This window comes from Pangasianodon hypophthalmus, chromosome 1 (genome assembly GCF_027358585.1).
Source record: "Pangasianodon hypophthalmus isolate fPanHyp1 chromosome 1, fPanHyp1.pri, whole genome shotgun sequence".
Taxonomy (NCBI): Eukaryota; Metazoa; Chordata; class Actinopteri; order Siluriformes; family Pangasiidae; genus Pangasianodon; species Pangasianodon hypophthalmus.
The window spans coordinates 21359429-21377085 of NC_069710.1; the positions used below are offsets into that span (position 1 = coordinate 21359429).

Sequence of the window (17657 nt, forward strand, 5' to 3'; positions counted from 1 at the left end):
CAAGTTCACGACTGCCACTCTCGTTCTTTATCAGAACTTTGAAGAGAAACTGAAGAGAAGAGGATTACAGTAAGTTACCCTGTAACACTTTCACTGAAACTACACTGTAATATTTGTTACGAGATTGAATACGAGCAGTGCTAAGAACACAATTCAATTAAATTCCCATTTTAGCATAGCATATGCAGGCCTACTAATTAACAGCTATTATTATTATTATTATTATTATTATTATTATTATTATTATTATTATTATTATTATTATTATTAAAGCAGGAATTGTCGTGCTACTACTGTTAACAATAATAATAATAATAATAATAATAATAATAATAATAATAATAATAATAATAATAATACTTCGAAAGATTACATATTAAAGCCAGAATATACATTGCACTTCTTTGCCTCCTAAAATGTGCTGCAGAATTGGCCGAATACTGTTTGGACCATAAACCTATTTAGAGTTATGAGTAAAAAAAATAATAAAAACCCTGGTTCCGTTTTTTCAAGCTGTTCTTAACATGAGCTAAGAGCCGTTTTGTTGGCAAAGCCCACACTTTCCTGACCACCCCGATCTGGAACACAGACGTCATATGGTTTTTACTCCATTTATGTTTCACTGTCTTTCTCATATAATACAGCAAGAGTGAGAAATTTTAATTTGCTGTATTACAAATAAGTAAGCTCATGCATTCACCTCAGAACATTTGGGTTTCGACGTGGCGTGATCTACATGTGCACTGAAGCCTTCAGGAGTTACTTTACTTCTGCTTCTGGTTAGGTGTGTACAGTTAGTTATAAGTAACCCAGAGTAGTAGATAATGGTAATGTATTTGGGGTAGATTTGATAGATTTGTAGAGGTAATAGATTTGGGTTAGCGAAATTTCGATCATTTTTCTATAGATGTCATAGTCAGACACTCTTAATGAAACGATTAAATTGGAGCAATGACTTATCTGTCTTTAAGGGCAGACACTGTAGGACATCTCAGCATGAACATGAAGAGGCGTGTAAGCTACTACATGGAGGAAAAATAACTGGGTGACTTTATGATAGATTTTGAAAGAAGTTTAAAAGCCAGAAAACAGAGGAATTATTGTCTCTCTAATGAAAACTAGACAGGTTTTATTCCTAAAGCTTGATATAATCTTGAGTATATATACTAATATAAAACGATTTAGACGTTTCGTCATAACGTTTCCTTTTTTGTGACGTCATCATATAGCTTCAGCAATCCTGCTGTCAGATGACAATAATAAGGCAAATATATAATAATTCAAAATTAAGGCAATCAGGTTAATAACATTAATGGTATTTTCTTTTACATTTAGGACGAGGGTTGCGTTTGTCTAAGTCGGATTAGTAGGCCTATAGCCTGCTTTTTTTTAACGACATTACTAATTTCTCCTGCAAATGAGACCATTCCCTTTGCAGACTGTTATAGTACACATTGTAATGGAAAATAGTTTTAAGGAAACAGTTTTCCTAGTAGGCCATTTTTCGAGTTTACTTTCTTGAGCTGCCGTGTGCATGAATATGAACAACTAAGCAATATTTTCTCTTTAAAGATAGATAGATAGATAGATAGATAGATAGAGATTTGAATGCATAATGTTTGGTCAGATAAATCCACAGCAGCTCTCAGAGTAAATGTAGTGCTTAAGAATCTTATATTAGTCAAAACTTCAAAAATACTACTACTACTACTACTACTACTACTACTAATAATAATAATAATAATAATAATAATAATAATAAATAGTAAAAAGAAAATAATAATAATAATAATAATAATAATAATAAATAGTAAAAAGAAAATAATAATAATAATAATAATAATTATTATTATTATTATTATTATTATTATTATTATTATGAAATAGGTTATTTATGAGCAACAGCACCTGTACTAAATCAAACATTACAGCTTGTTTTAATTTGTTTGTTTAACATTTGTCGTTGTAGTCATTTTCTCTTTGTCTGAAAAAAGGCATTTAAAGCATTTCCAATAGCTTATGATTTTTTATCTTTCCTGAAAACATCCTAAATACGTCTTTGCCCATACTAGACTCTTCTGACTTTGATTATTAAGACCAGAAAATGAATTAGGGCTCATACTGAATTAACTGTGACAAGAATTACTGATTAACAAATAATAGCTCCTTTTCGTGGCCTTAGTATTACAAGCTTCTATTTCATTTATAACCCGGAGAGAACCTTATACACCTTATACTATTAAATAATAGGTATATTCAACTATTTGCGTTTTATGATCAGCTACAGGAGAAAGTGAACTAGTAGCTGAACAGAACACCAGCATTATTGATGCACTATTTACAACCACCCTCAAAGCACATGGCACACTGATATTAATAATCATAAATGCATTAATCTATATGATACATTATGCAGTGCAAAAATGGTAATTATCCGTAACCTGAGGGTTCTCACTGGTTTTTGTTTAATAAATATTGGAAGATATTATGAACTTGGAGTTTAGATTTTTAGGTTTATCAAACAATTGCCTAAATGCTCAGTAAGTTTTTGTTATTGGTCCTAGGCCAAATAATTCGCTGGAAATATTTAGAGTAGGTTAAGTATATATACTCAACATTAAATTACTTGAGTTTCCCTTTTAAGGGTTAAACGTGATAGTAATGTGTCTGCTGTATTCCAGCACAACGACGCTTTAACTGGGTATTCTCGTGGAAAAAAACATTCGTTAATAATTGCTAACATGTATGCCAACCAATTAATAAAAGATTGCCCTGAATGCGTATTTTTACTCTATAAAAATACATAACGTGGAACTTTCCGGCAAAATAGTTAAATCCAGCGAGCTGCAGCTAGAGCTCAATAATTCACACAAGTTATTAGTGCACGTGCAGCCTGAGCTGTGGGTAAAATACACACCGTTAAAGAAGAGCTGCTTAGCATGGACACTGGTCCATCCGCACAAATTAAATGCATTTACGCACAAAAATGATACGTATTTACGCCTCGTTTTTCAGACTCGTTAGTGTTGCCAGAATATTAGACTAGACATTAGAAAAGAGGAAGATTACAGTGTTAATGTCACTACATGCGTGGGGCATTTTCACTACTATCCACTCCCTCGAAGCAAAAAATAATAATGGAGTTCCTAAATAATCAAAGTTTTATAAAAGTACACAACTGTCATCCCACATTTTAGTCTAATTTAGTTCGATTTTCTTGAAATCTGACCAATCATCGAAATAGAGTAATAAATAATTTCGTCCTAAAAGACATTTTTCATTACAGACTCGAATACTCTATAAAAGAATCAAGTTATTGCAAAGCTGTGATTATTGTAAACAACAGCAAGATTGATTCAAATGTATTCCTTTTATTGTAGTATTGTTTGTTTGGCCTTTTTGAGAGGATGGAGATTAATCATCCTCAGCACATGACATTGCATTTCAGTAACATGATTTTCGGGTTTTAGCAAAATTCCCAGCAAAATTACCAATCCTCTACAAAGCTGGTTATTATGAAGTGGCTTTGAGTGACAAACATAAAGGAGCCCTAAAGATAAGAGATTAGATAACATCAGACATTTTTTATCCTTTCCGTTTGAATTCCTCTGGAGAATTTAATTTCATAGGCCTATCTGAATCAAAGCACTGAGGGCTGAAATACTATAGGCAATGCTGAATGGCATGAAGAAGGTCATATAGAAACAAGCTAACCATAAAGTATTAAGTAAAGTAAAGCAATTCAAGTGAACAGTGGTTAAGCAGGCTGAGTGTAGGCGAACCCCAGCACAAAGCTCTGTTTGGAAGAACTGTCAGCTAGATAAGGCAGCACTTAGGCCTCCTAGCTTAATGGACTTTTTATGGGTTTGCCTTGTGATCATGTGACATCTGGCATTAGAACCTCTGTGTGGTTCTCTACAGGCTTAGATCTTAAGCACACCGATACTTATGTTCCTGTTCTTTTTCCTGAGAGAGAGAGAGAGAGAGATTGTGAGTGTGTGTGTGTGTGTGTGTGTGAGAGAGAGAGAGAGAGAGATAGAGAGAGAGACAGAGAGAGAGAGAGAGAGAGAGAGAGATTGTGTGTGTATGTGTGTGTGTGTGTGTGTGTGTGTGTGTGTGAGAGAGAGAGAGAGAGAGTTTTGTTTAGTTAGTGCAGTAGTGAAGTTCGACTTTATAAACGAAATCACACTGAAAACTTTCGATTGCACAAACTGTGAGTCTTTGCATGTACCAAAACATTTTTCCCTCACACCCGTAAACTGGTGGAATTGAGATAGGTGGGAACTAGTTATTTGTGCTTTATTAGAGTAATCTAGTTGAAACAGCTAAGTTGCCAGGTAGCCTACTAAGTACAGTGTTTGTAAAGAGGTATCTGCTATAAGTATTGGGTTTATGCATCTAAATTAAACAAATTAACTAATCAGTTAAACTCGTTCATTTGAAATTAATTCAAGGCAAAAGTACACCCCCACTTTTTAAATTACAATTTGTCAGAATAAGTAGTACATTATTTTGAAACGAATCATTAAGCCTTTACATACAGTATCTACATCAAGCCTGCAACCGACTGAATTCACCCAACATCACTACTGTCACAGTCACAGTCACTATGCGGGAGAAAAACTGTTTAATCCATTCAGAGCTCCAGTCAGTGATTCATTTGGAAATGTCTTGCAAAAAGTAAAAGGCTAGACTTGTACTGTGTGATGTAAATGTCGCTTCAATTTTGTTTGTCTTGTTTTATCCACAGTCAGACCAATGAACTTGTTATTCCATGGCTGCTGTGTTGGGAAGGGGACAAGAGCAGTAACCAGAGGAAGGCCCACCTTAAACACTAAAAAAAAGGAACCTTCCAGCCCCACTACAATCCTTTTAGAGGTCTGAGAGCCTGGCCAACATTTTGTGGAAAAAAGTGAAGAGAAAGCTCCACAATGTGAGACAAAGGTGACAGTGTGAAAGGGACAAAAATTAGAAGCATACACTTTGTCTGGAAATGCTGGAAATAGTGGCAAGGCTAGCTGGCTTGCTAATTTCTACTGGCATTATAACAAACTAACTAACTATCTAACTAACAAAGACGACGACGACGATGATGATGATGATGATGATGATGATAATCATAATAATAATAATAATAATAATAATAATAATAAATCCTCGTTTTTGTGCTCACCTTTATGGAAAATCATATACACATATTTCACATGCGATCATAATTTTTACATATGATTATGCAAGATCATATGTGAAAAAGGTGTTAAGGTGCATTTCTCCATTTTACGCCCTAAAACTGCGCATGCGAAACACGTGACATGTGAATAATAACATGAAAAACGTGACATGAAAATGGTAACTTGATCACAAGTGAAAAATAAAACCTCATGTCCAACATGTGAAAAAATAATGTGAAAAGAAACTTAAAAAGGAAACGTTTTCTTAAAAAGAAAAAATAAAACTTCATTCCTTTATTCCATGCAGAAATGTGAGAAAAATACAGACACTATCTGTGAAGTGTGGAAATGTATGAAACATGATTTATGTGTAAAATTCACATAATGAATCTTGTGATTATTCAAATGCGAAGTCCATGTGACCTTTCTGTAAGGGCATCTAAAAAATGGATGAAATGAGTATAAAAGTGAAAAAAAAAATCGAAACAACAAAGCAGAAATAACTAGTTGCCACTCATCTTAATTTCATCTATTATTGTAGTTTGTAGAAAATGTTTTGGTGCCTGTACAAATATGTTCACAGTTTGTGCAGTCGATTGAATGAAAGGTAATTTTGTTTATGTCAGTCTTCATTGTTGCTCCAACAAAACTCTCTCTCTCTCTCTCTCTCTCTCTCTCCTGTCTGTCTGTCTTTGTGTGTGGCACACTGGTGGTATGCAAGGAGTGCAAAGGTGAGAAAATGAAAGGAGAGTAGGAGTTCCCGTTAAGCCTGTTTGGGTTTCTCATTCCTATCTTGACAGTGCACTTGCTCTATAGAACTTTCTCAGACCAAAATGTTAAGCATAAATACACGCCAGCTCCTCGCACAGATGGATTCTCTTTTCCATCCCAAAACTCAGTGGAAACATGGTTATGTCATCTACAAAATATGATGGAAATGCCAGTCTCAGTGCAGTGCGCCCTCCATGCGCGCGCTCTGTCGTTTTCATCTGCATTGGTTTGATTTACGACCAGGGTGAAATAAACGTTTACGTAAATGTGCAGGATTCTTGTTTTGTAGTATATCCACTTGTATAAGCTGCTTGTTTATATAGGCTAATTATAGCTCAATCTGTATAGTTAATAATGTATTTATACCCGAAAATTGGGGCAGATTGGAAACCATGGGTGCAATATGGACTAATCCAAATAAGTCCAACCGTGTGCGCGTCGCGTGAGCAGCTCCCCATCTAACCCCCCCTCCCCCCTCACACACACACACACACACACACACACACACACACACACACACACACACACACACACACACACACACAACCCAATCCCCATATCAGCACAAAAGAAACATCAGACAACTCATTTCTGTACAAAAACCCCTGGTGTGAAAGAAGCTTTACCCGACTGAAACATAATAATTCAATATTATATCCGAGTACATACTGAAATCATGACTAAATATCAAATGTAGGATTAAAAATAACTTGAATGCGAGATAATGTAACAGAGAACTAGCTAAAAATACTCAATGTTAACCATAAATGTAACTGCGTATGAATTTAATCTAATGTTTACACTTTTCTTAACTTCAGTCATATTTCCCCCAAATAACGTTAGGCTTCTTTTCAGCGTTATTTGGCTAATTGGCTTAAAAGAACGGTATTGCTTACATAATGTCTAGAGAAATCTCATTTAAATCGATTCAGCTAAGATGCAAATTAAGTTTAATGAGAACAAAACATAACTTTCTTGCAGTCTGCAGGTCATTTGTTTTCTGTCGCACACTGACCCAAAGGTAAACCCAGTGAGTTGCAAAATAACTCCGAATTTTTGTACACAATTAGTGTTTAATATGTATTTGTTTCAGTTTTATGATATTTGTGTCTTACTGTATTTTTTTTTTCTTGTTTAGGTAAATAAATTAAGACGGGTGATTATTTTCTCTGATTCACTCTATTCAAATACAAACACGAGAGGGTTTTTATTCTGCTCTTATTTGGCAGCCTATTACAACAAAAATGTTAGTGTGCTTTTTAAAAAACGATTTAATTATTGTTTATATCAAAATTGTTATATATATATATATATATATATATATATATATATATATATATATATATATATATATATATATATAACCATTTTAATCGTTTTTTAAAAAGCACATTGTAACATTTTTGTTTTATATATATAATATTACAATATTAAATATCTAAATATTTAATACTTCTGATGAGAGAAGTGAGTGAAACTCATCAAATGAGAGGGTGCAGGAAGAATGGTTAAGTTTGTGTAAACTGCATGACAGTTAATGGCATACTACTTTTGCCTTGACTTTAATTTGTCATGTAAAATTTATCATGACACTTAAAAAAAAAAAAAAAAACCCGACAGCAAAAAAAAAAAAGGGTTATAAATAGTTGAAGACAGTTATAATTATAGTGTCTGCACAGTTACAATTTAGTCATCTTGATCTTCCCCACATTCCCTAACAGTGTTACAGGGGAAAATGCAGGCCTGTTTATCTGCCACTTGGAACCCCAATGCTCAGGCTGCTCAGTAATGAAGGGGTTTTAATCTTTAGGCTTACTTCATTTAATTTTCAAGATCATCATATAGGTGAAGAAGAAATAAACATGTAAAATAACCAGTGTTTATATTTGCAGCAATAATCGTAAGCCAATTGATAATTGTTGCTTATTTTTTGTGCATTTCCTGGCTTCTCTGGTTTTCATATTTCTAATCTCAGGACTGCGGCATGTCATGCCTTAAATTCCTGATTTTAGGACAGTGCCATTACAGACCATATAATGTGAGGGCGCGTTCACTCTTTAGTCTATTTGTCTAATCCGAATCAAACGAAATTGATGTGTTTGGTTCGGTTTCACACTGCATATAATTAAACAAACCAATAATAAACAAATCAGCTTTGGGTGATGGACATATAGGGCTGTAAACGGATTTGTAAAACGTTTTCATTAACTGGTCTGAAATACAGAGACAGAGCCGGCGCTGAATAAAGTATTCGAGAATTATATAAATAACTGTTTAAAACCATTTTGTGCATCACATCCACTTTTTCTTTTCGGTTCCTCGGTCGAAATATCCAAAAACACATCGCATTTCTGCTCAGCTCAGTCCTTCAGCACGCACCCCATTACACACGGCATGTTTGATTCACTTTCTGCAGCTGAGTCGATTCAGAGTCGCATCACTTTCTACGAACCGGACTGAAATCCCGCAGTGCGATTGCTGTGTTCTTACCTGCCTACACAAACCGCACCGAAAGGAAAACGAGAAAAGAGAAAAAGATCATTTGGAGCTCATCAGTGAGTGTGTTAGCCAGGAATTTAAGCATCACCTGGAGGAAACCAGCTTTCATTGTCAGATTTTTTTTTCTGCTTTAATTTCAGAGTAGAGACATAAGATTTATGACATGACACCACTGCAAACCTGTTAGACATGACAGCAATAACTCTGAAAATAAAACTAGAAAAAACCCATTACCAATGAAAAAAGGAGAAAAAAAGTAACAAGTGCTACAGAACTGTAAGATAAGGTGTGCTGTGTCGCAGTTAGCTCAGGCAAAGGAGTGTTTATATTTAGTAGAGTCTAAACGGGTCACTTCCTCATTGCAGCCGCTGCCAGTTCCTTCAGCTGAAACCATAAGAGCAATTCCAACATGACCACACATATAATTGAAAGTCGGTCTACAGGACACAACACCACAGAATCTGATAAAGAAACAAAAGCAACCACTGCCTCAGGTTGACAGTGTCAAGAGTTAAACATGGGAACATGGTTTGTACAGGGCAGGCCCAAACAGGTAACATGATTCCAAAAAGAAGGACTGAACTCTTTAGGACTGAATATCTTTAAATATATACATTCACATCCTCTGTTCTACTCCTTCATTCATAGACTTGTCTTTGAGATCACACAGGTCAGTGTTGCACTATGTGCAACCATTACTCTGGCCAGGTCTTGGTGAGGCAAGAGAGTGGAATTAGGCCACAGTAGTGAGTGTCACCCCCTACTGACCCTCCTCCTCACGCAGGAACTGGAAGACAGAGGAGAAGTCCTTGTTGGCATAACCACGTGCACACATCATTCGATAGACCTGATGAGCCAGTGAACCCAGTGGAACAGGAGTCTTCGTGTTTGTCGCCGTGTTCTGTGCAAGTCCCAGATCCTGCAGTAAAACATGATTTTATTTTATTGAATTATTTTACATCATTGCTTGTTAAACCTTATTTAACCAAAATGATGTCAGAGATCTAGTCACTGGAACAAGCTAAACATTTAAAGTACTATTGGTGTTCACACTGCATATGAATTTAACACAAGATTTTCTTTTAAGAAAAGAGAGAATCAAGGTTTTTTGGAGGGTGTAAGTTAGCTGGGAGAGTGTGAATGAGAGCAAGAGAGAGGGAGACAGAAAGAAAACAGCGAAACAAAACAGACAAATCCTACTTTAGCCATTAGTGTGGTTCCAAAGCCCCCTTGATAGTTGTTGGCTGAGGGCACTCCCTCCATTACTCCTGGAACAGGATTATAGGTATCACTGGACCAGCAGCGGCCTGAGCTCATGTTGAGTATTTTTGCCAGTAGTTTGGGATCGAGCCCCAGCCTGTCAGAGGAGACCAAAACAGAGACTAATTACAACACTGAGTGTGACAGAGATCAACAGTGTCTACAAATATGCAAATAAAAAGTAATAATAAAATAACTTGGCCAAATCTGACCAGAATGCACATGTGGAGTAAGAGTGATATAGAGGATTTTCACTGTCATATTTTACTCTCTCACCTTCAATAAAATCTAAGATTGGCCAACTATACCTGATGCCTAAGTTCATGGTCTCAGCAGTGCCAATCATTCCTATTGCCAACAGCATGTTGTTACAGATCTTAGCAGCCTTTGAAGAGAAAAACAGTGTTACACAAATACAACATAACTCATAGTTTCTGACACAGAAAAGTAAAAGAGCAACAAAAAATGCAGAGTCAGAGGCATACCTGTCCTGTGCCAACCTGACCGCAGTACACTACATTGGCTCCCATGCAGCTTAGTAACTCCTTGGCTGCTGTGAATTCCTCCTCCGCTCCTCCAACCATGAAGGTCAGCTTACCAGAAGTGGCGGCTCCAACACCTGCGCCAATCAGAAAACTGCTTTCTGAAGGTGGTACCTAATTAGGCCATACCTAGCTGAGCTTGTAAAGGGCATTACAATTAACTTCTGAGATGAGTAAATGTATTATAGTGGTCATGTATGAGTGCAGTATTAATATTACCACAGAGATACTTAAATCAGGCTATTAATGTTTGCTGTTTCCTCACTAAAATACCCAGCAAAGCCCTTTATATGATGGGTTAGATGTAGCAGAGCACTGCTAAATAAATTTGTATAACATGGCTGCATGCATAATGTAAAACCCAGTGAGTGAGTGAAGGGTGCCTGTTTCAACCAGGCTTTTAATTTCAGCAAATGAAGCCAACTCTTAGCACTGGTAACTTTGAGTCAAGTGTCTTTCCAAAGAAAGCTGCCAGCAAAGAAATAAAATAATGCATGTTAAGCTAAACAAAAAAAATACACCTCTTCATACAACTTTAAAAGACCTGCAAATTCCAATCTGTAGATGCCACTGCAGGTCCAATGAACATTAATGGTACAGTATGCAAATAAATAAATAAAAAGAAACATGATAAGAATAAAGAGGCTGAGAGCTTGTGTGGCTCTTTACTTTGACTCCATCTCAGGGCCTTAATTATACAGGCAGGAAAAAGTTCTATAATTATAGCAGTGCAGTTCCATCTACTTTCACACACGGACAAAAGTGACGTCATGCTCAGTTTTGTTGTGGCTCACTTTTCATTACGGCCGGTTCACAGGCACAAGAGTAGAGCTGAGAATAATGTCTACTGGAGGGGCTAAGTACAGAGACCGAGCAGGTTTGTGGAATTCTTATGACTGTTTCGCACCCAAAAGCCGTTTCAGCGGCGCCCATGCCAAACCATGCTGACGCAGTCTTGTCGGGAGAGGCAACAATTTAAGGAAAGAAAACTAGTAGCGTGCTGTTGTTTACGTGCCGAAAAGCCAGAGGCAACAACTTCCTGATTAAAAGGGCCATAAAGCACAGAGTGGGTGCTGGCTCAGTATAAGAACCGGCTGTCTTAGAACATGAGGTAGCTATTGCAATTCAACCAAGCCTATAGGAAAGGAAGGTTGTACTACAGTAACTGCCAGGATTATTTAAAAATGTATATTTTATTTGTGTATGCACTGATGCCTGTGCATGCTGAGAGTGGATTAGAAGTGCTGTTGTGGCCTATGCCTGTCACTGCAGGTGTCTAACATATTTGTAGCCAAAGATGAAAACAGAACAGAGGCTCATGCATATCTGTGACAGTCCAAAAACTGTGATTTACTATTTCCATTAATCTGTAACCTCCCTCAAAGTGGACGTGAAAGGTTTAAAACTGAGCGAGCAGCCTTGGACTCATTCCCTTGTTGGTCTAGAGATACTGCAGCTTATGTCAGAAGGTCTGCACAGGCGGCATTTCAGATTAGGAGTTAATAGAGAGATTGCAGCATGGTGTTCCTAAATACAATACAGAACAGTCAGTTTAAGCATGGACAGCTTTAATCACAGTGCAGTAGGAAAGAGACTGAAAACATAAATCTTCATTAATCTGCTGGGGCTGCATCGTAAAAAGTGGCTGAGGAGCTCAAAGAACGTGGGTCATATTTAGCTGAGAGGCAGAGAACAAACAGAAAGCATGTATGAAACATGTGTACATGTATTTTGTGTGTGTTTAGACCCCAGGAGTCAGTCTGTGGGTGGGAAATGAACTTTATAGAATGAGTCACTTTCTGCAGTCTCCTTGCATCTCCAAAGGAGTGGCGTGGAGACTGGATAGGCCTCTCTCCATGTGCACACATTACATTTCTATCTTGAAGCAAAATGTTCAATGAGAATTTATTTCCAGCCAGTGTGTATGTGTGTGTATATATATATATATATATATGTATGTATCTTCAGCTTAGTGGTATCTCTGGTGAATTTAGACTTATTAATCTCTAGCATGAAGCTAGAGATTTATGTGAACACTCACGATGAGTGGCCCATGTCTGTAATTAACATAAAAGCAAGAGCGTCACATGAGCTATGCATCTGAATAACTCACTGGCACTTCCAAGTCAACACATATGAAACACAGGCTCCCAAACAGCATTCTATCATTCCTAACAGTATACTACTACACTATATGAAACATCTGGTGGTGCACTAAGTTTCATACTATTTAGTATGCAAGTATGCAATCGGAAAAATATATCCAACTAGGGGTCTGAGATATGACAGAAATATCAGTCCCCTCTGAAAGAATTGGAACAGCAAGGCCAATTCTTTTGTTTTTGCTATACACCGAAGACATTTGAGTTTGAGATCAAAAGATGAATGTGATACAAGAGATCAGAAATTCAGCTTTCATTTCCTGACAGTTACATCATGTGTTAAACAATTTAGAACATGGCACCTTTGGTGGCAGAGCAAAATTATTAGAACAAATAGTCAAAGTAAATAACGATATTTGGTTGCATATCCTTTGCTTGCAATAACTGCATCAAGCCGACAACCCACTGACATCACCAAACTGTTGCGTTCTTCTTTTGTGATGCTTTTCCAGGTTTGTACCTTCATTTATTTCATTTGTTGTTTGTTTTGGATGTTTCTCCTTTCAGTCTCCCCATCAGGAGGTGAAATGCATGCTCAGTTGGGTTAAAGACTGGTTGACTGATTGGCTTGGTCAGTCTAACACCTTCCACTTTTTCCCCACTGATGAAGTCCTTTGTTGTGTTAGCAGTGTGTTTTGGCATATTATCTTGCTGAATGAGAATTAGATTGGATGCATTTCTCTTTAAATAAGACAGAATGTTTCTGTAGACTTCTGAATTCATTCTGCTGCCAAAGTAAAGATTAGTGAGCCCATTCCAGAAGCAGCCATGCAAGCCCAAGCCATGACACTACCTTCACCGTGCTTGACCCATGAGTTTGTATGTTTTGGATCATGAGCAGATTCTTTCTTTCTCTACACTTTGGCCTTTCTATCACTATGGTAGAGGTTAATCTTGGTTCCAGAATTTTTGTGGCTCATCTCTGTATTTGTTTTTGAATTCCAATCTGGCCTTCAGATTCTTACTGCTGATGAGTGGTTTGCATCTTGTGGTATGGCTTCTATATTTCTGCTCTCGAAGTCTTCTTCAAATGGTGGATTGTGATACCTTATCGTCACTGACTATTGTTTGTGGGTTTTTCCCTTCACAGCTCTCACAATGTTTGTCATCAACTGCTGGTGGTTTCCTTGGCCAACCTGTTCAATGTCTGGTTGTTAGTACGCCAGTGGTTTCTTTCATTATCACCACATTCCAAATTGTTGTTTTGGCTATGCCCAATGCTTGTGCAAAGGCTCTGACTGATTTTCCATCTTTTCTCAGATACAAAATGGCTTGCTTTTCTCCCATAGATAGCTTTCTGATCTTCATGTTTATCCTTTTTAACAACAAATCCAGTCTTCACAGGAAAAACCCAGGGGTCAAACCAAGAGGAGACATTCAGAGCTATTAATTATTTAAACAGTCAGTCTAACAGGGTATACCTGGGCAACAAGAAACACCTGTCAGTCACATGTCATATTTCTGATCACTTCCAACAAAAGGTGCCATGTTCTAAGTTGTTTAACACATCTAGATGTAAATATTAGGAAATGAAAGCTGAAATTCCAATCATAATCACCTCATATTCATCTTTTGATCTCAAACCTAAATCTGTCCAGTGTATAGCACAAACAAAAGAATTGGCCTTGCAGATTAGCAAACAATTTCCTAGCAATACAGTAACATTGCATTAAAAAAACTGTTTGATGATACCTTATTTAATGTATGCAAAATTTATTATATTAATTTTTATATTTAAAAATTCATTTTTATTACAAAATTCTAACAACAAAATCATCTGTTTCCAGTCAGTTTTTTAATTTAAAAAAAAACAAAAACAAAGATATCACAATATCTACGATATCTCAGAAAAGCATACTGTGAAATGATTTATCACAATATTGATATTGTCATATCGTCCTGCCCTATTTCCAACCCCTTTAGTTTAGTGTGCTATTTCTGCTGCAAATAAATTCATTCACTTATTCTCCCACGACAAAAGTTTTCATTTTCTCTGATCCTCCAACTGCGCTCTCATCTTTTTATAGCTGGGAACTTTCTCTCAGGACAGTGTTCAGAACACACAGGTCAATATGACTACATGCAGCTGAATTAGCTCTGGGTTTCTGACAATAAATAATGAATCTGTTTTCCTACACTGATAATGGGCAAAGACATCAACTGGGTCTAATGACAAGCAAAATGCTTCTCTCCTCAATGAGCACGCTATACTGGCATATGCCCTCAGGTACTCAATTCTACTAATGAATATTAATGAACACCTTGGTTCTGCCTTATAAATATTCATTTTTGGGGGGAGGGATCAGTGAAAATGGCTGGAAGTTAAAGAGAGAAAGGCATTCTTTAAAAATGATTTAAAAAAAATAAATAATAAGATGTGCCTTAAATATGCTTATTCATATAATTTAAAAAAAGTATTATTTAAATTTACATATATAATATGACTTAAGAAAACCCACTACTAAAACAATTTAACTACTTTCAAGCTCCCTGATTTAAAGGTGCAGTAGTTGATTTTTTTTTTTTTTTTTTTTCTTACTTGTACAAATAACCTGCTTGTAGAACATAATAAAGAAGCGTAGGACAGCTCAGGGAAGATTTTAAAAAAAAATTTATATATATATATATATATATATATATATATATATATATCTTTCAAATGTCTAACTCATCTACTTGACTATTAGAGAGGTAATCTTGAAAAAAAATTAACTAATCTTACCTAATGCAATTTTAAACACCGTGATGGAAAATAAATGAAATTGCCAAAAGTGTAATTTTTTTTTTTTTTTTGCAGGTATCAGATTATTTTATAGATATAAACACATTGAAAATATAAAAGGCATAAAGACCCTGCCCATATCCCTTCCTTTTCAGAACACAGCTAATTGCCTCTTCTTGGACATCACTTACGGTAAAGGATGAATCAAAGCTGAATCACTTTTTTTTTTTTTTTTATACTGAGCTTAGGTGGAAAAAAAATCAGCTCAGGATGAATCACATCAGTTCAGGACATGTGTGGGTGTGAAAACAATAAAACACTGCACTCCAGTAAAACAGTATTGTCTGGTTTTGGTCACATTAACCACTGTGGTGGGTACATGATTTACCTCCAGATACTGGAGCATCCATAAAAACAGCACCCATTTTCTCAGCAGCAACAGCCATTTCCTTGGACACAGCAGGATCAATGGTACTGGAGTCAATGAGCAGAGAGCCTTTCTTCACCTTCCTGTATAGCAAAACCAATGAGTATACGAGAGCATAGAAAGTGGAATTAGTTTTATATTTTAAGGTCAATATACCAAGCTCCCAGCTCTCCACTCTATCACTAGACAGTACACATTAACTATAGGTACTGTATAACTTGTACGGATTCACGTAAACCAAAATTTTACTTAAACAAGATTAATGAGTTGAGATTTATGACTAAATCTGGAATATGGTAATGCATGAATGTTAAGAGAGTAACAATAAACAGATTTTCATGTGATTTTTGCCTGATGTTAGAATTCTGTCTGATTCTTGATATTTTATGTATTAAATGATGTAATTATTACACAATGCTCTAATTAAAATGTTTGCCTTGGCTGTTTGAAGAGTAGAAAATAATATATACACACCACAAAATATATGTACTATGAAATACTACTTTTGAACTAGAAAATGTAATTGCAAAAAATTAGTACAAATCACGTAGGAAAAAAAGCCTATTGTTATTTGAGCATGAGTGTGTGCATAACTTAATCCCTTCACATCCCATTCTAGTCTGATATAGTGCACGCAGATGCCCATTTTCTATAAATGACACAATATGAAAAATCCAAGGATAAGACAAATGGAAGTATCAACAATAATTCTGATACACTGTTAATACATTATGACATTATTATTCTTTTTACATCTGTAGTGAAATCATTACACCCTTAAAGAACATCATTTAACCGAAAAAACATAGGTTAAAGTTGTGACGTGAAGGATTGAAAACAGCAAACAGGCTTACTTCAGAATTCCATTGGAGCCTGTGTACACGTCAATAACATTAGGACTGGATGGCAGCATTGTGATGATGCGGTCTGCCTTGTCTGCCACATCTGCTGGCGTGTCCAAGATCTATGACCATGCAACACAAGAAATTAAATAAACCAAATAAACAGGAATTGCAAAATTTGCAACATAAAATGTCCATACTTTACACTACATAAATATGACAGCATAATCAAAGAAATGATAAATTCAAAGTTGCATTGTAACTACCAGTTGGTTCAATTCAGTAATTCATCCATTCATCATTAGTAAACATTTTATCCTGGTCAGGGTCACAACGGCTCCGGAACCTATCCCGCGAACACTGGGTGTGAGGTGGGAATACTCCCTGGATGGGATGCGAGCCGAACACAGGGCACCATGCCCGCGCACACACGCGCACACACGCGCGCGCACACACGCGCACACACACGCGCACACACACGCGCACACACACGCGCACACACACGCGCACACACACGCGCACACACACGCGCACACACACACGCGCACACACACACCCTTGGGGCAATTTAGCATAGCCAATCCACCTACAGGTACGTATTTTGGAGGTGGGAGGAAACGGGAGGACCCAGAAGAAACCTGCACTTACACAAAACACAGAAAACTCCACACAGACAGTAACCCGAGATCAGGATTGAACCGCGGACTCCGGAGAGCCTGCTGTGCCACCTTAGTTCAATTAAAAAACCAACACCTAAATGAATAGTCTTTGTAAGTAATGCAGTCATGTTTGATGCATTCTCACTTGGGCACCCAGTTCCTGTAGCTCTTTGCAAGACTCAGGGAAGACATCTGTAGCAATCACAGGGTAGCCGTGTTTGATCAGGTTCTTGGCCATCGGGTTTCCCATATTCCCCAGGCCAATGAAGCCCACCTGGGTTTTGGAGGCCATGGATCTGGAGACTAAAACAAAAAAAAATCATAACATAATGAACACACATGAAAGTCCTTGTGCAACAGTGATGTCCTTCAGCTAATCTCAAGGTGAACTGACAAACCAGTAACTTATTTAAGAGTTGCAGAGAAGAAGGGTGTGTGATTTAAAGGTCAGGACTGCAGAGTTCTGAAAATCCTGCACCACAAGTCGATATTGGACAGTCACTAAAAAAATGGTTTAAACCTAAAGCTTGCACTTAAATCTGACAAAGCCTAGATGGGGAGATAGCGTTAGGCTAACAAATGAACACATAACCTGTCACTGA

At 36.7% G+C, this 17657-nt stretch overlaps 1 protein-coding gene across 1 annotated transcript in view; it reads right to left on the reverse strand.

Annotated features, from left to right (window-relative positions):
* Positions 1–8544: 8544 nt before the first annotated feature.
* Positions 8545–17657, reverse strand: part of hibadhb (3-hydroxyisobutyrate dehydrogenase b) — a 9496-nt gene continuing 383 nt past the window's right edge. Inside the window, exons 2-8 of the mRNA XM_026940219.3 lie at positions 17201–17358; positions 16409–16518; positions 15516–15637; positions 10187–10320; positions 10010–10086; positions 9642–9798; positions 8545–9360 (exon numbers count right to left, since the gene is read on the reverse strand). Of these exons, the coding sequence (XP_026796020.1) occupies positions 9202–9360; positions 9642–9798; positions 10010–10086; positions 10187–10320; positions 15516–15637; positions 16409–16518; positions 17201–17358 (917 nt within the window). The 3' untranslated portion in view covers positions 8545–9201. The remainder of the gene's footprint in view (positions 9361–9641; positions 9799–10009; positions 10087–10186; positions 10321–15515; positions 15638–16408; positions 16519–17200; positions 17359–17657) is intronic.